Source organism: Lathamus discolor, chromosome Z (genome assembly GCF_037157495.1).
Source record: "Lathamus discolor isolate bLatDis1 chromosome Z, bLatDis1.hap1, whole genome shotgun sequence".
NCBI classification, from domain to species: domain Eukaryota; kingdom Metazoa; phylum Chordata; class Aves; order Psittaciformes; family Psittacidae; genus Lathamus; species Lathamus discolor.
The window spans coordinates 110,415,551-110,440,011 of NC_088909.1; the positions used below are offsets into that span (position 1 = coordinate 110,415,551).

Consider the following 24,461-nt stretch of genomic DNA (forward strand, 5'->3'; position numbering starts at 1 on the left):
CACACTAAACCATCCCACCAAAGGCCCTGTCCAGCCTGGCCCTGGGCAAGGCCAGGGATGGAGCATTCACAACCTCCCTGGGCAACTCATTCCAGTGCCTCAGCACCCTAACAGGAAAGAACTTCTTCCTTATATCCAATCTAAACTTCCCCTGTTTAAGTTTTAACCCATTACCCCTTGTTCTGTCACTACGGTCCCTGACGAAGAGTCCCTCCCCAGCATCCCTATAGACCCCTTTCAGATACTGGAAGGCTGCTGAGGTTCCCCACGCAGCCTTCTCTTCTCCAGGCTGAACAGCCCCAACTTCCTCAGCCTGTCTTCATACGGGAGGTGCTCCAGTCCCCTGATCATCCCCGTGGCCTGGGGAGGTCTCACAAGAGCAGAGCAGAGGGGCAGGATCACCTCCTTCGCCCTGCTGGTCACGCTCCTTTGGATGCAGCCCAGGATACGGTTGGTTTCTGGGCTGCGAGCGCACACTGAAGCCGGCTCATGTTCATTTTCTCATCGACCAACACCCCCAAGTCCTTCTCCTTGGGCTGCTCTGAATCTCTTCTCTGCCCAACCTGTAGCTGTGCCTGGGATTGCTCCGACCCAGGTGTAGGACCTTGCACTTGCCGTGGTTGAACTTCATAAGGTTGGCATCAGCCCACCTCACAAGCGTGTCAAGGTCCCTCTGGATGGCATTCCTTCCCTCCAGTGTATCAACCGAACCACACAGCTTGGTGTCATCGGCAAACTTGCTGAGGGCACACTCAATCCCACTGTCCATGTCAGCGACGAAGATGTTGAACAAGACCGGTCCCAACACCAATCCCTGACGGACACCGCTTGTTACCGGTCTCCAGCCGGACATTAAGCCATTGACCACAACTCTTTGTGTGCGGCCATCCAGCCAGTTCTTTATCCACCGAGTGGTCCATCCATCAAACTGATGTCTCTCCAATTTAGAGAGAAGGATGTCATGTGGGACAGTGTCGAACGCTTTGCACAAGTCCAGGTAGATGACATCAACTGCTCTACCCTTGTCCATCAGTTCCATAGCCCCATCATAGAAGGCGGAACTGCTTTGTGAGGATCCGGCTGTAATGTCTTTGCTTTCTTTTAGCTCAACCGCAAGAAGAAGTTAATTTCTGAAACAATTTAAGATCTCCGGGCAGCTACAGCTTCTCTGGACAACCTGGGCCTCACCAGCCTCACAGTAAAGAACTTCCTAATGTCTAATTTAAATTTCCCCTCTTTCAGTTTAAAACCACTCTCTGTTGTCCTTTCACTACATGCTCTTGTCCAAAGCCCCTCCCCAGATTTCTTTTAGGGCCCCTTTAGGCACCGGAGCTGCTCTAAGGTCTCCCCTAAAGCAGCCTGCTCTTCTGCAGGCTGAAGCAGCCCAGCTCTCTCAGCCTGCCTTCATAGGCTGGAAGTGCTCTGGGCCAGGCTGGACGGGGCTTGCAGCAACCTGCTCTAGTGGAAGGTGTCCCTGCTCCTGGCAGGGCTTTGGAACTGGATGAGCTTTAAGGTCCCTTCAACCCAAACCATTCCGGGATGATATGGTTCTTATGGTCGTATGTTGTAATTCGATTTACTGCACAGGTTTCTGGTGCAAGACAACTAACAAAGAAGTTAAAACCTAGAAGCAGTATTTGAGGGAGCGCTGTGTACAGTTCTGGTGTCCTCAGCATAAAAAGGACATGGAGCTGTTGGAGCAAGTGCAGAGGAGGGCCCCAAGGATGGTCAGGGGCTGGAGCACGTCCTGTATGGAGGCAGGCAGGGAAAGTTGGGGCTGTTCAGGCCGGAGGAGAGAAGCTGTGCGGAGACCTCAGAGCAGTGTCTGAGGGGGGGCTATGAGGATGCTGGGGAGGGACTCTTCATTAGGGACTGTAGTGACAGGACAAGGGGTAACAGGTTAAAACTTAAACAGGGGAAGTTTAGACTGGATATAAGGAAGAAGTTCTTTACCGTTAGGGTGCTGAGGCACTGGAATGGGTGGCCCAGGGAGGTTGTGAGTGCTCCATCCCTGGCAGTGTTCAGGGGCAGGCTGGAGAAAGCCTTGGGTGGCATGGTTTAGTGTGAGGGGTCCCTGCCCATGGCAGGGGGTTTGGAACTAGGTGATCTTGAGGTCCTTTCCAACCCTAACTACTCTGTGATTCTTTGTTTTTAGGAAAATTGCTTGTGAAACAGGGCCTTTGATTCTCTTTCTCTTTCTCCCCGCCCCCCCCAACCCCCCCCCCCCCCCTTACTGATGCGTTTATGGTTTGCCCACAGAAATACAGTCCATTTTTTTCTATTTAGTGTAGGAGTTGAATAATTAGATTAATACAGGCTGAGAAATGGGAATCAGGGAACAGAATAGCTCAATGTGGTTGTGGAGACAGGACTGCTGTTGGGGTTTGTGCTCGCTGCCCTGTGCCCCTGAAGATGTGATTCCTTTCCGGTGCTAAATATGTTAAAATGCTGTGTCCTTCCATGGGTCGGCTTCAGTAACTTAATTACTGTCAATGCAACTCCTTGTTTGCTGATTCTCCTTTCTTCTTACAGGTCTGCTGAGTGCAGTCACTGCTTGGAGTGCACTGCTGCTTTAAAACGGCCCTTCTTTAACTCGTTTGTACGTTAATCTGTTTCTCAGTTCTTTAGGGGGATTGGGTCATTTTTAACGTTCGAGGGAGAGCGATGAGCTATGTTTTATTAGGGAACTGTGGAAAAGCAGCAGAGTTTTTGCTTGGTTTTAATTCGGAGAGATAAACAGCGTATCCTTAGCAATAAGCCTTTATATATGTAGGTGAGCAGAACAGAAAGGAGCTAGGGTGAACTTTATCCCTCTCCCCGAGGAAAAAGGAAAGGGGAGGATTTCAGTGTTTTGTGGGAGACGTACGAGTCCGGACGCGCTGGAAACCGGCTTCTGTTCACTGATGGCCTTGCCTGGTGTGGAACGCCGACATAAACTGAACTTTTATCGCAATCCACAACCGCTGCGGGGCCGCCGCCGGGGGGAGCCGCCGCGCTGCTCCGCTGAGACCCCATTCCCATGTGCCCCTGCGGCGCCTGCCCGCGCTCTTAAAAGGCCGCCGGAGCGCGGCGGGTTACAAGCGGAGCCGCTCGGCTGAGGCGCCTCTTCTGTGTCTGTTTTGGTCCTTCGTGCCTTCTCTTCTCTTGGTCGCTGTAGGCATCGGTGCGGTGAGTGCCGGGGGACATAAGGGGTCGTGCTGGGGCGAGGAGAAAATGGGGGTGAGGGAGGTGGGAGTGCCGCGGGGTAATGCGGGTGAGGAAGGAGCCCCGCCCGCTTCTCCTGAGGCGCGGAGGTCGGGCGGGCTGTCGTGACTGACTGATACCTGCGATGTGCTGGTTCGTAGCGCTGCGAAACTAAAAGGAAAGCAAAGCTTGGTTTTCCGGCGTGAGGGGTACACCGGAGGTAGGGATGTGAGGGTGTTGACTGCAGGGGCGGCGCGGCCAAGGCGGGGGCTGTTGCGCGAAGCCCTTAAAGTAGCTCCAGTGCCTAAAGGGGCTGCAGGAAACATGGAGAGGGGCTTGGGACAAGGGCCTGTAGGGACAGGCCAAGGGGAATGGCTTGAACCTGCCCGAGGGGAGACTGAGATGAGCTCTTAGGCACAAGCTCTTCCCTGTGAGGGTGCTGAGGCGCTGGCACAGGGTGCCCAGAGAAGCTGTGGCTGCCCCATCCCTGGCAGTGCACAAAGCCAGGTTGGGTGCGTCCTGAGGGGACGCTGAGGGTCGGAGATCTCATGGCGGACGGGACCCTGGTACGGCAGGACCGCGGCTGGGGGGCTGGCACGGAGCTCCCCGTGACCAGTGTGCAGTGAGCCGAGCCCCCCCCCCCCGGCTGTGCTGGGCTCTACCCCCCCCCCCCCAGTGTGAGCAGCAGCTCAGGGAGGGGATCCTGCCCCTCTGCTGCGCTCTGGGCCCTGATCCAGCTCTGGGGCAGCAGCACAAGAGCGACGTGGAGCTGCTGGAGCGAGGCCAGAGGAGGCCCTGGAGATGCTGCGAGGGCTGGAGCAGCTCTGCTCTGGAGCCAGGCTGAGAGAGCTGGGCTGGGGCAGCCTGGACAAGAGACGGCTCCTGAAGGGGAGACCTGAGAGCAGCTCCAGTGCCTAAAGGGGCTGCAGGGAACCTGGAGAGGGGCTTGGAGCAAGCTGCTCCAGTGGAAGGTGTCCCTGCCCATGGCCGGGGTTTGGAACTGGAAGAGCTTTAAGCTCCCTTGCAGTCAAAACTGTTCTGTTTTTCCATAACGCTGCTTTTTGTGCTTTCATTCTGTGCTCTAGCAAGCAAGAGCATGTTGGGGTTTTTCTCTCTGTGTTTTCGTTTTTGTTGTTTGCTGTGTTTCTTTTTTTGGTGGGTTGTTTTGTTTGTTTGTCTAATTTCTTAAAAAACCTGCAACAAGCACAGTGTCTTTAAATATTGATCACCTCAGGATCTATCCCAGAGAGGGATTTATAGGTCTAGTCCATATAAACCCATTTTTCCTGTTTATTGCATTAAGTTTCCAGCTCCTTTAGTAGTGAGCACTTTAATATGCTAAAGACTTAATTCAGTTTCATGAGTAATGTATGGTGTTACACTGTGTTTATCTCCAGAGTTAAAGGAAATTGCTTTGTTTTGTAGTTACTGCATTTACTACTTCATTCAGGTTCCTTTTGCTGCTTTGGCAGATCAGGGTCCTCTTTAAAATGCTGCTTGCGTGCCTAGTGTTTGCAATTCTTTCTGAAATTACTGCTTTCTTTGTTTCCCTTCAGAGTGATGGCAGAGGGTTGTGCTTTTTTATACCTGGAAAGGTTGCTGTCAGACCTGAACATGTTACATGGTGAAATGGGAAAGATTGCATATTTGAAAAAGCTTCTTGCATTAGCATTTGCAGGTAAAAGGAACTTAAGAGTGGGTTTTGGTTTGCACCTCCCTGCAGAAAATGGGAATGCTGTAATTATACACAGGGAACATGACATGAAGCGGAAATCAAGTAAAATAAAGTGACAAAGAAAGTGAGCAAGGATATAGTAAAATGGGAAAATTATCACAGGTGCCAGGCAGAGAATGTGGGCTAAGTGCAAGTATCTTCTGCTGTGGGACTTGAAGACTGGTGGTTAAGGTACCCTGTATTTTACATAATTTGTGGGGAAAGACCCCGATAGGAGAAAAAAACTGTCTTGGTTGGTATGTTAAATGAGTGTGTTAAGCCTAATCACAAAACTGTGCAAAAGCACTGATGGAGATGTATACAGGTGTCTTAGCCTAGCATTCCAGGAGTGCCTGGCTGTGATGAAGACCCACAGTGCTTAAATAACAAGCTTATTTAATCTGATGTACTAAAATAGGTCTGAATGTTTTACATTGATCTCTTATCCATTCCTAGGCACAAATAGAGCTTACACAGGATCATAGAAATGTTTGTTGGGAGAGTCATCTGGTCATCCAAGCTATCCTATTGTTCACAGAGAACTATATCCCTAAGCAGAGGGAGATCATGACAGAGCAGGGTGCTGAAGCCAAGTGCTTGTGAAAGCCAGACTATGTTTAAAACCTATGTCGTCCACCTGTAACCTGTAGCAGTAGTGGGTAAAGCTTAGTGCTTTCTGGCCTCGTGCTGGAGAGAAGCCTTTATTCCCACAGCAGCTTTGGACTGTTGGCTCTGTGGTTGACAGTTAGACCAGCAAATATTGGTGCTTCTCCTGGGAAGATACTGGTGTTTGGGGAGCATAGAGTTAGTAGATAATGGCTACACGTGGAGGGGAGGGAAATGGGATTTTCATTTTGTGTTGGAGATGGTTTGGCTTAATGTTCTTACTTTCTGGCAGGTAAAGAAGGATCCCTTGATTGTGTGGTCTCTGAAATAAGAAAGCGGATAACAGCCTTGCATAGTCTTCTGAATAAAATAGAACATGATTTTCAAGAAAATCTTGGAGAGACAACATCACTAAAAGTAATCTTTTTTTCTTTTTTAATCCTGTTCATAAAACACCGGAAGATGCAAAGGGATGTTTGATAAACGTGTAGTTGTTCTTTTCCAGATCCTCAGTGCTTACAGAAGCAGCTGGGGCCTGTACTGGGTTTATTAATGGTTTATTAAACAGCTCTCCAGCACAGTGAAAACTGAACATTTTATTTATCAAGCTTTATAGATTGAAAGCACATCTTGATCCTAAGAGATACATGAGCTAAACAGCAGTTCTATTTTTGCATCCTTGCTGTAGCTACGAAAACTATTTAATTCTTTGTGGTGTTCTCGTAAGTGTATGCAGTGCTTTCATGTGTTAAGTCTTTGTGAAAGTGTTGTTTGGGGAATGTAGATGAGTTTCCTGTACTATGTGATCATTCATTGCCCTCACCATTCCCCTGCCCAGACTTACTGAGGTATATTAGTAAAGATTTTTCTTGCCTGCTCACAGTTATTTGCCACTTTGAGGGCAAGGACAGACATAATTAGATTTGTTTTTCTAAGCTTTACTAGTTGCTTTTGGTAAAGTGCAGGGTGAAGAAGTGAGATGATGAGGGGAGAGGAAAGAACACCTGTTACCAAGTTAAAAATTACTTCAGCAATACCCTAATAGTAAACTAATTTTATGTGCTTGACATTAATAATTCAAGATTTCTGATAAAGTTTTAAATTAATTGTAGGAGCTCCAGGACACTGTGGAGAAGAAAAAGAATGAAGCACACACCTATCTGGAAGTGCGTCCTCATGGTCATTGTGCATGGAGCACCTGGTATGTGGTACATAAGTATGGAGGGCTTGGGCTGCTCGTGGCATTGTCCAGCTGCAGAATGGTACTTGTTTTCCTGTATATTGACTGTGAACATTTGAGACTTGAGGTTGTTACATGTATTGATTCCAGAGTTTGCTCTTGACTATTCGCTTTAAAGCTTCTGCTAGAACCCTAAAAAACCCCTTGGGTAAAATCTGAAAAACACAGGTCATCTTCACTAGCAAGAAGGACACTGGGTTTGGGGGTGTTGCGTTGAGCAACACATGAAATCTCAGCCCTGGTGTCAACAGATGGGGCACTAGTGTGCCCTTCAGTGAGTGTAGGGCCCTTTCAAACAAAGATCGCTTCATGTGGGAAGTGTAGATAGAAATACAGGATCAGTTATTTGTGGTAGATCAGCATGGTACTCCTTTAAGTTACTTGTGTTGGGCGTCTCAGCCCTGTAATGTCCTTGTATTCAGGTGGATTAGGCTAAATGCATCCCCTTTGCTGTTCTCTTACCAGTGAGTAGGAGAGCAGCTGGGTGTGCGACTGGCAAGTAAGTTGGTGTTTGAGGCTCTAAGGTGAGGGCTTTGAGGAAAAGTAATTTTATGAAAGTGATTTTCTAATAATCACTCGAAGCAGGACATTCCTCAGCTTTTGGGAGCTTGCCTAAGCAACAGAAATTCATATGTAAACAACCCTAGCCTGCTGCATGGTGTTGGATTCCTTTGCTTGATAACCTTAATGGGCGAGTCAGGCTTCCCAAGGTTTAGAATTGTTTCAAAGAGCTGTGAAGTGTTTGAGATCTGCCTGTTAGGCTGCAGCTCTGTGCTGTGGTTCATCTGATGAAAAGCGAGGCCTCATGTTCTGTGTGAAATGTAATGGTACGTTGAATTGTGAACTGCGCTGTGCTGTGTTTGGAGTGCTTCTAATTCACCGGCTATCAGCCTCTCTAGCCGAGAAATGAAGACCTATCCCGAAGTCAGCTGTAGAACACCGCTTACAATGGAGTAGGTGCGCTTTGTTATTTCTTCTTCTTTCCGAAGAGGTTGTGAATTGTCTTCCTTCAGACAGATGGGTCGGAACTTTAGGCCTGTGAGTGAGCAGACTTGGTACTGTGATGTACCTTATACATGATGTACCTATAGACCTGTGATGTCTCCTTATGCGTACCTGCTATTTATACACTTAATATTCATTCATTTTACAGTGAGTTTTTGCAAACCCGGGACCTTAACATCAGGCCAGCGGAGACAGAAAAACAACCCACAGAAGAAACTTGTGGAAACCCAGGATTTCAAAGGGATACATTGTCAATCGAAACAGATGTTCAAGAAGTTCCGCCGTAAGTATGCGTGGCTTTTCTTAGCACTGTTGTGCCAGTCTAGTGTCAAGGGCAGGTCTGGGTGAGTGAGCTCTTGCAGATCTGAGACTGACAGAGCTGCTTTAAAGTTGTAGATGTTCCACAGGGTGGAGCATCATGATGTGAGCTCCAGATAGCTTATGTGCAACACTGTAAAACCTGGAAATGAAAGTAATGGAGGTGCTTATGTTCCTTTCTGATGTGTATGCTGGGAAGATGAGAAATCATCACTTAAACCCCAAACCTCTCATCTCTGAAGTCACTTTGAGTTTATGAAATGTCATAGCTACTGCATGCGTAGATGGGTTCTCCTTGTGCTTTGAGAAGAGGAATTAAAAAAATGAGCCATCATGTCATAAGAGGAAACATACGGTTAAGCCTAAAAAGAAAACTAATAATAAATGCCGGTTTTATTCAACCTACCAGTTGGTTTCTGACAGCTTCAGGTCTTGACTTAACAACCTACTCTGGGACAGGCATTAAATCAGACTTGTTAAAAGCAATCAAGACCAGCCACTGAAAGATCCCAGATTTCTGGAATGGAAAGCTGTGGGTATTTTCCCCTACCATCAGGACCTGACTCATAGGTGTTCTGGCCTGCGGTCTGTCATGTAGGAATAACTTTTCTTAAATGGCCTTTTTTGGACAAGGAGAAGTATTTCTGCCAAACTGAGGGAGTTCTCTTGATGCCTGAAGCTAAATTGTTATCCTAAAATCACAAACTGGTTCAGGTTGGAAGGGACCTTAACGCTCACCCTGATCCAACCCCCTGCTCAGGCAAATGCTAGACAGAGCATACTTGGTCAGGATCCATCTGTATTGCTGTAAATAGGTCTTCAGTCGTCTTCCTCAAACATTCCTGCGTTGACTTTCTCCATTTCTGTTCCTGTATGTCCCAATCTGCGTGGGGAGGCAAGCACTGATTGCCCTTAGAATACGTTCTGTAAGTGATGGAGAAAGCAAAGCACTTGAGCATGGAGATGCAGGCCTTCAAATCTGAGGAAGACTGAGAATGCACACAGAGAGGAATGGGGCAGTTCATGTCTTTAGCTGTTTTTCTCTCATATTCTTGGTTCTGATGTTCTCATTTAGCAGAGGAATCTCACTGAAGTAAAAAGCGAGTTGAGTATGTCTTAAGCTCTTTGTATTCCAGGTGTTTATTTAGAGAGCAGATTATCATTACACAGCAGCAAGGTTTTGAAACATGCTTCAGTTGTTTCTTTTCGTGGTTGAGGTTAGCAGCCAACTGTGTAAATGTACTATCTCATTGCAGCTGTATAGAGTCGAGGTAGTGGGTGGGAACCCACAGCCCCGAAGTACCTGTGGGTCATAGATGGTATAGATGAGCAGGGAATCCTCTAGGAAAGGTGTGTTTGTTGTGGCGAGGAGGATAGCGTAAGACTGGAGTGCATGGGAGGAATGAAGTTTTAAGATGTGAACTTGCATCTCTTGGTCCTTGTGTTTATCCAATTTCGTATCCTCCTTCCAAACCACCAGAAATCCACACCCTTCCCTGAGGGAACCCTTGGCAGATGTTCCCTGCCGCTAGTGCTAGCTCAGGGGTGCCAGGATCAATTTTGTTCAGTGCCTCATCTTGTTTTTCAGATGTTTAAATCTGAATTAGTGTAACTGGTTTTCAGAAGGGCTCTCTGCCTTGTGGTGTGGCAGGGAGCAGAGCATTCCCCTGTCCCTGAGTTGCAGACCAGACAGCTTGGGAGTCCAGCAGGTGTCACTGGCTGTCCCCTACGCTGCAGTCGTCTTCCCCAGGAAGAAGGACACTGGGTTTGGGGGTGTTGCGTTGAGCAACACATGAAATCTCAGCCCTGGTGTCAACAGATGGGGCACTAGTGTGCCCTTCAGTGAGTGTAGGGCCCTTCCAAACAAAGATCTCTTCATGTGGGAAGTGTAGATAGAAATACAGGATCAGTTATTTGTGGTAGATCAGCATGGTACTCCTTTAAGTTACTTGTGTTGGGCGTCTCAGCCCTGTAATGTCCTTGTATTCAGGTGGATTAGGCTAAATGCATCCCCTTTGCTGTTCTCTTACCAGTGAGTAGGAGAGCAGCTGGGTGTGCGACTGGCAAGTAAGTTGGTGTTTGAGGCTCTAAGGTGAGGGCTTTGAGGAAAAGTAATTTTATGAAAATAATTCTCTAATAATCACTCAAAGCAGGACATTCCTCAGCTTTTGGGAGCTTGCCTAAGCAACAGAAATTCATATGTAAACAGCCCTAGCCTGCTGCATGGTGTTGGATTCCTTTGCTTGATAACCTTAATGGGCGAGTCAGGCTTCCCAAGGTTTGGAATTGTTTCAAAGAGCTGTGAAGTGTTTGAGATCTGCCTGTTAGGCTGCAGCTCTGTGCTGTGGTTCATCTGATGAAAAGCGAGGCCTCATGTTCTGTGTGAAATGTAATGGTACGTTGAATTGTGAACTGCGCTGTGCTGTGTTTGGAGTGCTTCTAATTCACCGGCTATCAGCCTCTCTAGCCGAGAAATGAAGAGCTATCCCGAAGTCAGCTGTAGAACACCGCTTACAATGGAGTAGGTGCGCTTTGTTATTTCTTCTTCTTTCTGAAGAGGTTGTGAATTGTCTTCCTTCAGACAGATGGGTTGGAACTTTAGGCCTGTGAGTGAGCAGACTTGGTACTGTGATGTACCTTATACATGATGTACCTATAGACCTGTGATGTCTCCTTATACGTACCTGCTATTTATACACTTAATATTCATTCATTTTACAGTGAGGTTTTGCAAACCCGGGACCTTAACATCAGGCCAGTGGAGACAGAAAAACCACCCACAGAAGAAGCTTGTGGAAACCCAGGATTTCAAAGGGATACATTGTCAATCGAAACAGATGTTCAAGAAGTTCCGCCGTAAGTATGTGCGGCTTTTCTTACCGCTGTTGTGCCAGTCTGGTGTCAAGGGCAGGTCTGGGTGAGTGAGCTCTTGCAGATCTGAGACTGACAGAGCTGCTTTAAAGTTGTAGATGTTCCACAGGGTGGAGCATCATGATGTGAGCTCCAGATAGCTTATGTGCAACACTGTAAAACCTGGAAATGAAAGTAATGGAGGTGCTTGTGGAGAGTTGCTATGTTGCTGAATGGTTAAAAGATAAAGGTCATAGTGATGTACTGCAGCTGGAGTAGATTTCAGATGAAGAAGTGCGAGGGAGCAAGAAGAATGCGCCCTGGAGATAGTCTGCGGCAGAAGCAGAACGATAATTAATTTTGTGACCTTCAAATTGTTTAATGTTTATCTTACTACTACTAGACTCCTTATTCTCGGTTCTATTTTTTACCCTGTTCTGATGTACTCTATTACCGCATCACGAGCCAATGATCTTGTAACATGTAAAAGCTATGAGCTAATGATCTCTGTATGCAAAGTATATAAGTGTCCATCTGCTTAGCAATAAATGAGACTTGTCGGTCATCATCTGATAAGCTCGTCTCCCGGCGATTCCCACAGGTGCTTATGTTCCTTTCTAATGTGTATGCTGGGAAGATGAGAAATCATCACTTAAACCCCAAACCTCTCATCTCTGAAGTCACTTTGAGTTTATGAAATGTCATAGCTACTGCATGCGTAGATGGGTTCTCCTTGTGCTTTGAGAAGAGGAATTAAAAAAAATGAGCCATCATGTCATAAGAGGAAACATACGGTTAAGCCTAAAAAGAAAACTAATAATAAATGCTGGTTTTATTCAACCTACCAGTTGGTTTCTGACAGCTTCAGGTCTTGACTTAACAGCCTACTCTGGGACAGGCATTAAATCAGACTTGTTAAAAGCAATCAAGACCAGCCACTGAAAGATCCCAGATTTCTGGAATGGAAAGCTGTGGGTATTTTCCCCTACCATCAGGACCTGACTCATAGGTGTTCTGGCCTGCGGTCTGTCATGTAGGAATAACTTTTCTTAAATGGCCTTTTTTGGACAAGGAGAAGTATTTCTGCCAAACTGAGGGAGTTCTCTTGATGCCTGAAGCTAAATTGTTATCCTAAAATCACAAACTGGTTCAGGTTGGAAGGGACCTTAAAGCTCACCCTGATCCAACCCCCTGCTCAGGCAAATGCTAGGCAGAGCATACTTGGTCAGGATCCATCTGTATTGCTGTAAATAGGTCTTCAGTCGTCTTCCTCAAACGTTCCTGCATTGACTTTCTCCATTTCTGTTCCTGTATGTCCCAAACTGCATGGGGAGGCAAGCACTGATTGCCCTTAGAATACGTTCTGTAAGTGATGGAGAAAGCAAAGCACTTGAGCATGGAGATGCAGGCCTTCAAATCTGAGGAAGACTGAGAATGCACACAGAGAGGAATGGGGCAGTTCATGTCTTTAGCTGTTTTTCTCTCATATTCTTGGTTCTGATGTTCTCATTTAGCAGAGGAATCTCACTGAAGTAAAAAGCGAGTTGAGTATGTCTTAAGCCCTTTGTATTCCAGGTGTTTATTTAGAGAGCAGTTTATCATTACACAACAGCAAGGTTTTGAAACATGCTTCAGTTGTTTCTTTTCGTGGTTGAGGTTAGCAGCCAACTGTGTAAATGTACTATCTCATTGCAGCTGTATAGAGTCGAGGTAGTGGGTGGGAACCCACAGCCCCGAAGTACCTGTGGGTCATAGATGGTATAGATGAGCAGGGAATCCTCTAGGAAAGGTGTGTTTGTTGTGGCGAGGAGGATAGCGTAAGACTGGAGTGCATGGGAGGAATGAAGTTTTAAGATGTGAACTCGCATCTCTTGGTCCTTGTGTTTATCCCATTTCGTATCCTCCTTCCAAACCACCAGAAATCCACACCCTTCCCTGAGGGAACTCTTGGCTGATGTTCCCTGCCGCTAGTGCTAGCTCAGGGGTGCCAGGATCAATTTTGTTCCGTGCCTCATCTTGTTTTTCAGATGTTTAAATTTGAATTAGTGTAACTGGTTTTCAGAAGGGCTCTCTGCCTTGTGGTGTGCGCTTTGTTATTTCCTCTTTTTTCAGAAGAGATTGTGAATTGTCTTCCTTCAGACAGATTGGTCGGAATTTAGGCCTGTGAGTGAGCAGACTTGATACTGTAATCGTATTTTCTTTATATTTATCTGCTATTTATACACTTAATATTTATTCATTTTACAGTAAGTTTTTGGTAAACCAAAAAAAAGATGTGAAGCCGCTTGTGAGAGAAAAAAATCCCTTGAAGATGTCTGAAAACCCAGCATTTCCTAGTGATATGCTTGTTGTCGAAACAGATGCTCAAGAAGTTCCTCCGTAAGTATGCGTGGCTTTTCTTACCGCTGTTGTGCCAGTCTGGTGGCAAGGGCAGGTCTGGGTGAGTGAGCTCTTGCAGCTCTGAGATTGACAGTGCTGCTTTGAAGTTGTAGATGTTCCACAGTGTGGAACATCATGATATGAGCTCCAGATAGCTTATGTGCAACACTGTAAAACCTGGAAAAGAAAGTAATGGAGGTGCTTATGTTCCTTTCTGATGTGTATGCTGGGAAGATCAGAAACCATCACTTAAACCCCAAACCTCTCATTCTCTAAAGTCACTTTGAGTTTATGAAATATCTTAGCTACTGTGTGTATAGATGTGTTTTCCTTGTGTTTTACATAGAAGTGTAAATGAAACAGGAAAGGTAAGGTTTTGCTTAAAAGGAAAACTAATAATAAATGCTGGTTTTATTCAACCTAACAGTTGGTTTCTGACAGCTTCAAGTCTGGACTTACCAATCTGCTCGGGGACAGGCATTAAATCAGACTTGTTAAAAGCAACCAAGACCACCCACTGAAAGATCCCAGATTTCTGGAATGGAAAGCTGTGTGTTTCTTGTCCCCTGCCCTCAGGACCAGATAAACAGATGTTCTTGCCTGTAGGCTGTCATGTAGTAATAACTTTTCTTAAATGGCATTTTTTGGACACGGACAAATATTTCTGCCCAAAAGAGGGAGTTCTCTTGATGCCTGATGCTAAATTGTTATCCAAAAATCCCAGACCAGTTTAGGCTGGAAGGGATGTTAAAGCTTGCCAAGTTCTGCCCCCTTGGCACAGGTAGGGACACCTTCCACTAGAGCAGGATGCTCCAAGCCCTGTCCAGCCTGGCTTTGGACACTGCCAGGGATGGGGTAGCCACAGCTTCTCTGGGCACTGTATGCCAGTGTCTCTGGTATTGTCACTTGACCTTCTCTTTGTTGTGCAGTGGAGGATCAAGCAGTTTACAGAGAGTTTGTGGTCAAAAGGACATGGAACTGCTGGAACAAGTCCAGAGGAGGCCACGAGGATGATCAGGGGCTGGAGCCCCTCCCGTATGAAGACAGGCTGAGGAAGTTGGGGCTGTTCAGCCTGGAGAAGAGAAGGCTGCGTGGGGACCTCATAGCAGCCTTCCAGTATCTGAAGGGGGCCTATAGGGATTCTGGGGAGGGACTCTTCATCAGGGACTGCAGTGACAGGACAAGAGATAATGGGTTAAAACTTCAACAGGGGAAGTTGAGATTGGATATAAAGAGGAAATTTGTTCCCGCAAACCCACAAACTGACCCGCAAACTCTCTGTAAACTGCTCATCTGTCCCCAGACAGAGTTCCAGACTCTCCAGCCTATCCCTAACATAAAGGGCAACTCCCCCTCCCTGCCAGGCCTGTCTTTTCTAAAGAGCCTGTAACCTTCCATTCCAACACTCCAGTCATAGGAGCCATCCCACCATGTTTCTGTGATGCCTGTTATATCATACTCCTGTAGACGTGCACACATCTCTAATTCCTCTTGTTTGTTCCCCATGCTACGGGCATTTGTATGGAGGCATCTGAGCCGAGCTCCAAATGAAGCCGGCTCATTGGCTAGAGCGCCTGGAATATATCTACATTACTCTGAGCATTTATTCTAGGTGTTGGCAACTGACTGGGTGTGTTGGGATGTAATGATGCCCACCTCCCCCAACACATCTAGTTTAAAGCCTCCTTGACCAGTCTGGCAAGCCTCCTACCAAAACTGCTCTTCCCCCTCTTTATCACCAGACCAGCTCCACCAGCCCACAGTAGACCTGGCCTACAAGCTTCAGTCCCATGTTAAGACACCCAAACCCTTGACTATGACACCACCCTTTTAACCATTTATTAACCTGGGCAATCCTCCCAGCTTTTTCTTGGTCCTCCCCTGTGTCCTGGAGAATTGACAAAAAGACTATCTGAGCTCCAGAGACCCTAACCACCTCTCCCAGGGCTCTGTAGTCTTTCCTTATGGTCCCCAGTCTACTACTGTCTATATCCCTAGCACCCACATGGATCACCAGGAGCGGGTAATAGTCCTTGGGACATACTAGAGCAGGCAGCCTCTCTGTAACATCCCTGATCCATGCCCCTGGTAGGCAACACACCTCGCCTGGGATCAGGGTCAGGCCAACAGACGAGTGCTTCTGTCCCTTTCAAAGTAGAGTTCCCTACTACTACGACCTGCCGCTTTTTCTTGGCAGTGCCAGCAGAGATCTTTACCTGTGCGTCAGCCGACTATTTCTGGTGCAAGCGCGTTTCCTCATTAGCCTCCTGCAGGACAGCAAAGGGGTTCTGCGTAGGGACAACAGATTTAGGAGGAAGCCCCTTGGCTTTAATTGTCCTTTTCCTCCTTCTTTTGTTGTGCGATTTTTGGTTTGTGGTTTGTTTTTTGTTTTTTTTGTCACTAATTCCCAGCTTACCGGAGTAATGGCCTCCTTCTTTCCTTCATGAGCTTGAGGCCCCTGCACAGTTTGGGGCTGGAGCAAGCAGCCCTGCTTCCTCTTAGCTACCCTGACATCTTGCAGCCTCTTAATAGCACCCCGCAGCTCAGCCCCTGCTGCAGGAGGACCTCCACCAGGGAGCACTGGGTGCAACCCTGCCCATCGTGCACCTTTCTCTCACAAGACCAGCGCAGGCACTCTCTACACTCCGAGCTCTGCACTGCAGCCTCCCCTGTCATCTGCTCTGTCTGGGTGCCCACGCTGGCCACTGCAAGGCCAGCCAGAGCAGAGCTCCCAGAGCAGACCCTGGTCATATGATGGGTGCTCAACATCCTGGTTGCCTGCCCCGACCCGCCCTGGTCGCCGCGCTCCCTGGGGCAGGTTTTTAACCACTCAGTGCTGGTGCCGCTCCTCCTGACTCCGCCCCACGTGAGTACCTGCTCGTGTCAGTTCATGTCAAGGACTTGAGGCTCCCTTGGTAGCTCTGGCCGCTCTGATTTGAGGCTCCTGGACACTGATCTCTCCCCTGCTCCGGTGTTGAAGGCATCCTCTGTGAAGCTGCTCATCTCAGCAATTGATGGTATAGATGAGCAGGGAATCCTCTAGGAAAGGTGTGTTTGTTGTGGTGAAGAGGATAGCATAAAACTGGAGTGTATGGGAGGAATGAAGTTTTAAGATGTGAACACGCATCTCTTGGTCCTTGTGTTTATCCCATTTCATATCGTCCTCCAAACCACCAGAAATCCACACCCTTCCCTGAGGGAACCCTTGGCAGATGTTCCCTGCTGCTAGTGCAGGACACTTGGTTTGGGGGTGTTGCCTTGAGCAACACATGAAATCTCAGCCCTGGTGTCAACAGATGGGGCACTAGTGTGCCCTTCAGTGAGTGTAGAGCCCTTTCAAATATTTCTTCTCGTGGGAAGGTTAGATTGAAGTAAAGGATCAGCTTTTTGTGGCAGATGGGATTGGTACTGCTTTAAGTTATTTGTGTTGCACATCTCATCCCAGCTATGTCCTTTGATCAGATGGATTAGGCTAAATGCATCCCCTTTGCTGTTCTCTTACCAGTGAGTAGGAGAGCAGCTGGGTGTGCGACTGGCAAGTAAGTTGGTGTTTGAGGCTCTAAGGTGAGGGCTTTGAAGAAATATGAAAATAATTTTCTAATAATCACTCAAAGCAGGACATTCCTCAGCATTTGGGAGCTTGCCTAAGCAACAGAAATTCATATGTAAACAGCCCTAGCCTGCTGCATGGTGTTGGATTCCTTTGCTTGATAACCTTAATGGGCGAGTCAGGCTTCCCAAGGTTTGGAATTGTTTCAAAGAGCTGTGAAGTGTTTGAGATCTGCCTGTTAGGCTGCAGCTCTGTGCTGTGGTTCATCTGATGAAAAGCGAGGCCTCATGTTCTGTGTGAAATGTAATGGTACGTTGAATTGTGAACTGCGCTGTGCTGTGTTTGGAGTGCTTCTAATTCACCGGCTATCAGCCTCTCTAGCCAAGAAATGAAGAGCTATCCCGAAGTCAGCTGAAGAACACAGCTTACAATGGAGTAGGTGCGCTTTGTTATTTCCTCTTCATTCAGAAGAGATTGTGAATTGTCTTCCTTCAGACAGATGGGTCAGAACTTTAGTCCTGTGAGTGAGCAGACTTGATACTGTGATGTACCTTATACATGATGTACCTATGGACCTGTGATGTCTCCTTATACGTACTTGCTATTTATACACTTAATATTCATTCATTTTACAGAGAGTTTTTGCAAAACTCGGGCCATGACACCAGGCCACGGGAGACGGAAAAACAACACACGAAGGCATCAGCAAACCCAGGATTTCCAAGGGATACAGTCAAAGTCGAAACAGAAGATGTTCAAGAAGTTCCACCGTAAGTATGCGTGGCTTTTCTTACCACTGTCGTGCCAGTCTGGTGGTAAGGGCAGGTCTGGGTGAGTGAGCTCTTGCAGATCTGAGCTGCTTTAAAGTTGTAGATGTTCCACGGGGTGGAACATCATGATGTGAGCTCCAGATAGCTTATGTGCAACACTGTAAAACCTGGAAATGAAAGTAATGGAGGTGCTTATGTTCCTTTCTAATGTGTATGCTGGGAAGATGAGAAACCATCACTTAAACCCCAAACCTCTCATTCTCTGAAGTCACTTTGAGTTTATGAAATGTCATAGCTACTGCATGCGTAGATGGGTTCTCCTTGTGCTTTGAGAAGAGGAATTAAAAAAAATGAGCCATCATGTCATAAGAGGAAACATACGGTTAAGCCTAAAAAGAAAACTAATAATAAATGCTGGTTTTATTCAACCTACCAGTTGGTTTCTGACAGCTTCAGGTCTTGACTTAACAGCCTACTCTGGGACAGGCATTAAATCAGACTTGTTAAAAGCAATCAAGACCAGCCACTGAAAGATCCTAGATTTCTGGAATGGAAAGCTGTGGGTATTTTCCCCTACCATCAGGACCTGACTCATAGGTGTTCTGGCCTGCGGTCTGTCATGTAGGAATAACTTTTCTTAAATGGCCTTTTTTGGACAAGGAGAAGTATTTCTGCCAAACTGAGGGAGTTCTCTTGATGCCTGAAGCTAAATTGTTATCCTAAAATCACAAACTGGTTCAGGTTGGAAGGGACCTTAAAGCTCACCCTGATCCAACCCCCTGCTCAGGCAAATGCTAGGCAGAGCATACTTGGTCAGGATCCATCTGTATTGCTGTAAATAGGTCTTCAGTCGTCTTCCTCAAACGTTCCTGCATTGACTTTCTCCATTTCTGTTCCTGTATGTCCCAAACTGCATGGGGAGGCAAGCACTGATTGCCCTTAGAATACGTTCTGTAAGTGATGGAGAAAGCAAAGCACTTGAGCATGGAGATGCAGGCCTTCAAATCTGAGGAAGACTGAGAATGCACACAGAGAGGAATGGGGCAGTTCATGTCTTTAGCTGTTTTTCTCTCATATTCTTGGTTCTGATGTTCTCATTTAGCAGAGGAATCTCACTGAAGTAAAAAGCGAGTTGAGTATGTCTTAAGCCCTTTGTATTCCAGGTGTTTATTTAGAGAGCAGTTTATCATTACACAACAGCAAGGTTTTGAAACATGCTTCAGTTGTTTCTTTTCGTGGTTGAGGTTAGCAGCCAACTGTGTAAATGTACTATCTCATTGCAGCTGTATAGAGTCGAGGTAGTGGGTGGGAACCCACAGCCCCGAAGTACCTGTGGGTCATAGATGGTATAGATGAGCAGGGAATCCTCTAGGAAAGGTGTGTTTGTTGTGGCGAGGAGGATAGCGTAAGACTGGAGTGCATGGGAGGAATGAAGTTTTAAGATGTGAACTCGCATCTCTTGGTCCTTGTGTTTATCCCATTTCGTATCCTCCTTCCAAACCACCAGAAATCCACACCCTTCCCTGAGGGAACTCTTGGCTGATGTTCCCTGCCGCTAGTGCTAGCTCAGGGGTGCCAGGATCAATTTTGTTCCGTGCCTCATCTTGTTTTTCAGATGTTTAAATTTGAATTAGTGTAACTGGTTTTCAGAAGGGCTCTCTGCCTTGTGGTGTGCGCTTTGTTATTTCCTCTTTTTTCAGAAGAGATTGTGAATTGTCTTCCTTCAGACAGATTGGTCGGAATTTAGGCCTGTGAGTGAGCAGACTTGATACTGTAATCGTATTTTCTTTATATTTATCTGCTATTTATACACTTAATATTTATTCATTTTACAGTAAGTTTTTGGTAAACCAAAAAAAAGATGTGAAGCCGCTTGTGAGAGAAAAAAATCCCTTGAAGATGTCTGAAAACCCAGCATTTCCTAGTGATATGCTTGTTGTCGAAACAGATGCTCAAGAAGTTCCTCCGTAAGTATGCGTGGCTTTTCTTACCGCTGTTGTGCCAGTCTGGTGGCAAGGGCAGGTCTGGGTGAGTGAGCTCTTGCAGCTCTGAGATTGACAGTGCTGCTTTGAAGTTGTAGATGTTCCACAGTGTGGAACATCATGATATGAGCTCCAGATAGCTTATGTGCAACACTGTAAAACCTGGAAAAGAAAGTAATGGAGGTGCTTATGTTCCTTTCTGATGTGTATGCTGGGAAGATCAGAAACCATCACTTAAACCCCAAACCTCTCATTCTCTAAAGTCACTTTGAGTTTATGAAATATCTTAGCTACTGTGTGTATAGATGTGTTTTCCTTGTGTTTTACATAGAAGTGTAAATGAAACAGGAAAGGTAAGGTTTTGCTTAAAAGGAAAACTAATAATAAATGCTGGTTTTATTCAACCTAACAGTTGGTTTCTGACAGCTTCAAGTCTGGACTTACCAATCTGCTCGGGGACAGGCATTAAATCAGACTTGTTAAAAGCAACCAAGACCACCCACTGAAAGATCCCAGATTTCTGGAATGGAAAGCTGTGTGTTTCTTGTCCCCTGCCCTCAGGACCAGATAAACAGATGTTCTTGCCTGTAGGCTGTCATGTAGTAATAACTTTTCTTAAATGGCATTTTTTGGACACGGACAAATATTTCTGCCCAAAAGAGGGAGTTCTCTTGATGCCTGATGCTAAATTGTTATCCAAAAATCCCAGACCAGTTTAGGCTGGAAGGGATGTTAAAGCTTGCCAAGTTCTGCCCCCTTGGCACAGGTAGGGACACCTTCCACTAGAGCAGGATGCTCCAAGCCCTGTCCAGCCTGGCTTTGGACACTGCCAGGGATGGGGTAGCCACAGCTTCTCTGGGCACTGTATGCCAGTGTCTCTGGTATTGTCACTTGACCTTCTCTTTGTTGTGCAGTGGAGGATCAAGCAGTTTACAGAGAGTTTGTGGTCAAAAGGACATGGAACTGCTGGAACAAGTCCAGAGGAGGCCACGAGGATGATCAGGGGCTGGAGCCCCTCCCGTATGAAGACAGGCTGAGGAAGTTGGGGCTGTTCAGCCTGGAGAAGAGAAGGCTGCGTGGGGACCTCATAGCAGCCTTCCAGTATCTGAAGGGGGCCTATAGGGATTCTGGGGAGGGACTCTTCATCAGGGACTGCAGTGACAGGACAAGAGATAATGGGTTAAAACTTCAACAGGGGAAGTTGAGATTGGATATAAAGAGGAAATTTGTTCCCGCAAACCCACAAACTGACCCGCAAACTCTCTGTAAACTGCTCATCTGTCCCCAGACAGAGTTCCAGACTCTCCAGCCTATCCCTAACATAAAGGGCAACTCCCCCTCCCTGCCAGGCCTGTCTTTTCTAAAGAGCCTGTAACCTTCCATTCCAACACTCCAGTCATAGGAGCCATCCCACCATGTTTCTGTGATGCCTGTTATATCATACTCCTGTAGACGTGCACACATCTCTAATTCCTCTTGTTTGTTCCCCATGCTACGGGCATTTGTATGGAGGCATCTGAGCCGAGCTCCAAATGAAGCCGGCTCATTGGCTAGAGCGCCTGGAATATATCTACATTACTCTGAGCATTTATTCTAGGTGTTGGCAACTGACTGGGTGTGTTGGGATGTAATGATGCCCACCTCCCCCAACACATCTAGTTTAAAGCCTCCTTGACCAGTCTGGCAAGCCTCCTACCAAAACTGCTCTTCCCCCTCTTTATCACCAGACCAGCTCCACCAGCCCACAGTAGACCTGGCCTACAAGCTTCAGTCCCATGTTAAGACACCCAAACCCTTGACTATGACACCACCCTTTTAACCATTTATTAACCTGGGCAATCCTCCCAGCTTTTTCTTGGTCCTCCCCTGTGTCCTGGAGAATTGACAAAAAGACTATCTGAGCTCCAGAGACCCTAACCACCTCTCCCAGGGCTCTGTAGTCTTTCCTTATGGTCCCCAGTCTACTACTGTCTATATCCCTAGCACCCACATGGATCACCAGGAGCGGGTAATAGTCCTTGGGACTTACTAGAGCAGGCAGCCTCTCTGTAACATCCCTGATCCATGCCCCTGGTAGGCAACACACCTCGCCTGGGATCAGGGTCAGGCCAACAGACGAGTGCTTCTGTCCCTTTCAAAGTAGAGTTCCCTACTACTACGACCTGCCGCTTTTTCTTGGCAGTGCCAGCAGAGATCTTTACCTGTGCGTCAGCCGACTATTTCTGGTGCAAGCGCGTTTCCTCATTAGCCTCCTGCAGGACAGCAAAGGGGTTCTGCGTAGGGACAACAGATTTAGGAGGAAGCCCCTTGGCTTTAATTGTCCTTTTCCTCCTTCTTTTGTTGTGCGATTTTTGGTTTGTGGTTTGTTTTTTGTTTTTTTTGTCACTAATTCCCAGCTTACCGGAGTAATGGCCTCCTTCTTTCCTTCATGAGCTTGAGGCCCCTGCACAGTTTGGGGCTGGAGCAAGCAGCCCTGCTTCCTCTTAGCTACCCTGACATCTTGCAGCCTCTTAATAGCACCCCGCAGCTCAGCCCCTGCTGCAGGAGGACCTCCACCAGGGAGCACTGGGTGCAACCCTGCCCATCGTGCACCTTTCTCTCACAAGACCAGCGCAGGCACTCTCTACACTCCGAGCTCTGCACTGCAGCCTCCCCTGTCATCTGCTCTGTCTGGGTGCCCACGCTGGCCACTGCAAGGCCAGCCAGAGCAGAGCTCCCAGAGCAGACCCTGGTCATATGATGGGTGCTCAACATCCTGGTTGCCTGCCCCGACCCGCCCTGGTCGCCGCGCTCCCTGGGGCAGGTTTTTAACCACTCAGTGCTGGTGCCGCTCCTCCTGACTCCGCCCCACGTGAGTACCTGCTCGTGTCAGTTCATGTCAAGGACTTGAGGCTCCCTTGGTAGCTCTGGCCGCTCTGATTTGAGGCTCCTGGACACTGATCTCTCCCCTGCTCCGGTGTTGAAGGCATCCTCTGTGAAGCTGCTCATCTCAGCAATTGATGGTATAGATGAGCAGGGAATCCTCTAGGAAAGGTGTGTTTGTTGTGGTGAAGAGGATAGCATAAAACTGGAGTGTATGGGAGGAATGAAGTTTTAAGATGTGAACACGCATCTCTTGGTCCTTGTGTTTATCCCATTTCATATCGTCCTCCAAACCACCAGAAATCCACACCCTTCCCTGAGGGAACCCTTGGCAGATGTTCCCTGCTGCTAGTGCAGGACACTTGGTTTGGGGGTGTTGCCTTGAGCAACACATGAAATCTCAGCCCTGGTGTCAACAGATGGGGCACTAGTGTGCCCTTCAGTGAGTGTAGAGCCCTTTCAAATATTTCTTCTCGTGGGAAGGTTAGATTGAAGTAAAGGATCAGCTTTTTGTGGCAGATGGGATTGGTACTGCTTTAAGTTATTTGTGTTGCACATCTCATCCCAGCTATGTCCTTTGATCAGATGGATTAGGCTAAATGCATCCCCTTTGCTGTTCTCTTACCAGTGAGTAGGAGAGCAGCTGGGTGTGCGACTGGCAAGTAAGTTGGTGTTTGAGGCTCTAAGGTGAGGGCTTTGAAGAAATATGAAAATAATTTTCTAATAATCACTCAAAGCAGGACATTCCTCAGCATTTGGGAGCTTGCCTAAGCAACAGAAATTCATATGTAAACAGCCCTAGCCTGCTGCATGGTGTTGGATTCCTTTGCTTGATAACCTTAATGGGCGAGTCAGGCTTCCCAAGGTTTGGAATTGTTTCAAAGAGCTGTGAAGTGTTTGAGATCTGCCTGTTAGGCTGCAGCTCTGTGCTGTGGTTCATCTGATGAAAAGCGAGGCCTCATGTTCTGTGTGAAATGTAATGGTACGTTGAATTGTGAACTGCGCTGTGCTGTGTTTGGAGTGCTTCTAATTCACCGGCTATCAGCCTCTCTAGCCAAGAAATGAAGAGCTATCCCGATGTCAGCTGAAGAACACAGCTTACAATGGAGTAGGTGCGCTTTGTTATTTCCTCTTCATTCAGAAGAGATTGTGAATTGTCTTCCTTCAGACAGATGGGTCAGAACTTTAGTCCTGTGAGTGAGCAGACTTGATACTGTGATGTACCTTATACATGATGTACCTATGGACCTGTGATGTCTCCTTATACGTACTTGCTATTTATACACTTAATATTCATTCATTTTACAGAGAGTTTTTGCAAAACTCGGGCCATGACACCAGGCCACGGGAGACGGAAAAACAACACACGAAGGCATCAGCAAACCCAGGATTTCCAAGGGATACAGTCAAAGTCGAAACAGAAGATGTTCAAGAAGTTCCACCGTAAGTATGCGTGGCTTTTCTTACCACTGTCGTGCCAGTCTGGTGGTAAGGGCAGGTCTGGGTGAGTGAGCTCTTGCAGATCTGAGCTGCTTTAAAGTTGTAGATGTTCCACGGGGTGGAACATCATGATGTGAGCTCCAGATAGCTTATGTGCAACACTGTAAAACCTGGAAATGAAAGTAATGGAGGTGCTTATGTTCCTTTCTAATGTGTATGCTGGGAAGATGAGAAACCATCACTTAAACCCCAAACCTCTCATTCTCTGAAGTCACTTTGAGTTTATGAAATATCTTAGCTGCTGTGTGTATAGATGCGTTTTCCTTGTGTTCTGCATAGAAGCGTAAATGAAAGAGGAAAGGTAAGGTTTTGCTTAAAAGGAAAACTAATAATAAATGCTGGTTTTATTCAACCTAACAGTTGGTTTCTGACAGCTTCAGGTCTGGATTTACCAATCTGCTCTGGGACAGGCATTCAGACACTTAATCTGATTCAGACTGTCAGTCAGACTTGTTAAAAGCAACCAAGACCACCCACTGAAAGATCCCAGATATCTGGAATG

At 46.9% G+C, this 24,461-nt stretch overlaps 1 protein-coding gene across 3 annotated transcripts in view; it reads left to right on the forward strand.

The window, feature by feature from the left end:
- The first annotated feature begins 3,039 nt into the window (after positions 1 to 3,039).
- The window catches only part of LOC136005677 (spindle and kinetochore-associated protein 1-like), a 36,005-nt gene continuing 14,583 nt past the window's right edge, over positions 3,040 to 24,461 (forward strand). The window contains exons 1-10 of one of the 3 annotated variants that reach the window (XM_065663374.1): positions 3,040 to 3,168; positions 4,740 to 4,861; positions 5,796 to 5,920; positions 6,616 to 6,704; positions 7,897 to 8,031; positions 10,788 to 10,922; positions 13,164 to 13,295; positions 17,481 to 17,615; positions 19,451 to 19,582; positions 23,768 to 23,902. In XM_065663374.1, coding sequence (XP_065519446.1) covers positions 4,744 to 4,861; positions 5,796 to 5,920; positions 6,616 to 6,704; positions 7,897 to 8,031; positions 10,788 to 10,922; positions 13,164 to 13,295; positions 17,481 to 17,615; positions 19,451 to 19,582; positions 23,768 to 23,902 — 1,136 coding nt within the window. In that variant the 5' untranslated portion in view covers positions 3,040 to 3,168; positions 4,740 to 4,743. Of the gene's footprint in view, positions 3,169 to 3,385; positions 3,404 to 4,739; positions 4,862 to 5,795; positions 5,921 to 6,615; positions 6,705 to 7,896; positions 8,032 to 10,787; positions 10,923 to 13,163; positions 13,296 to 17,480; positions 17,616 to 19,450; positions 19,583 to 23,767; positions 23,903 to 24,461 lie in introns of those variants that run through there. The other 2 variants (XM_065663375.1, XM_065663376.1) reach the window with 2 other exon arrangements.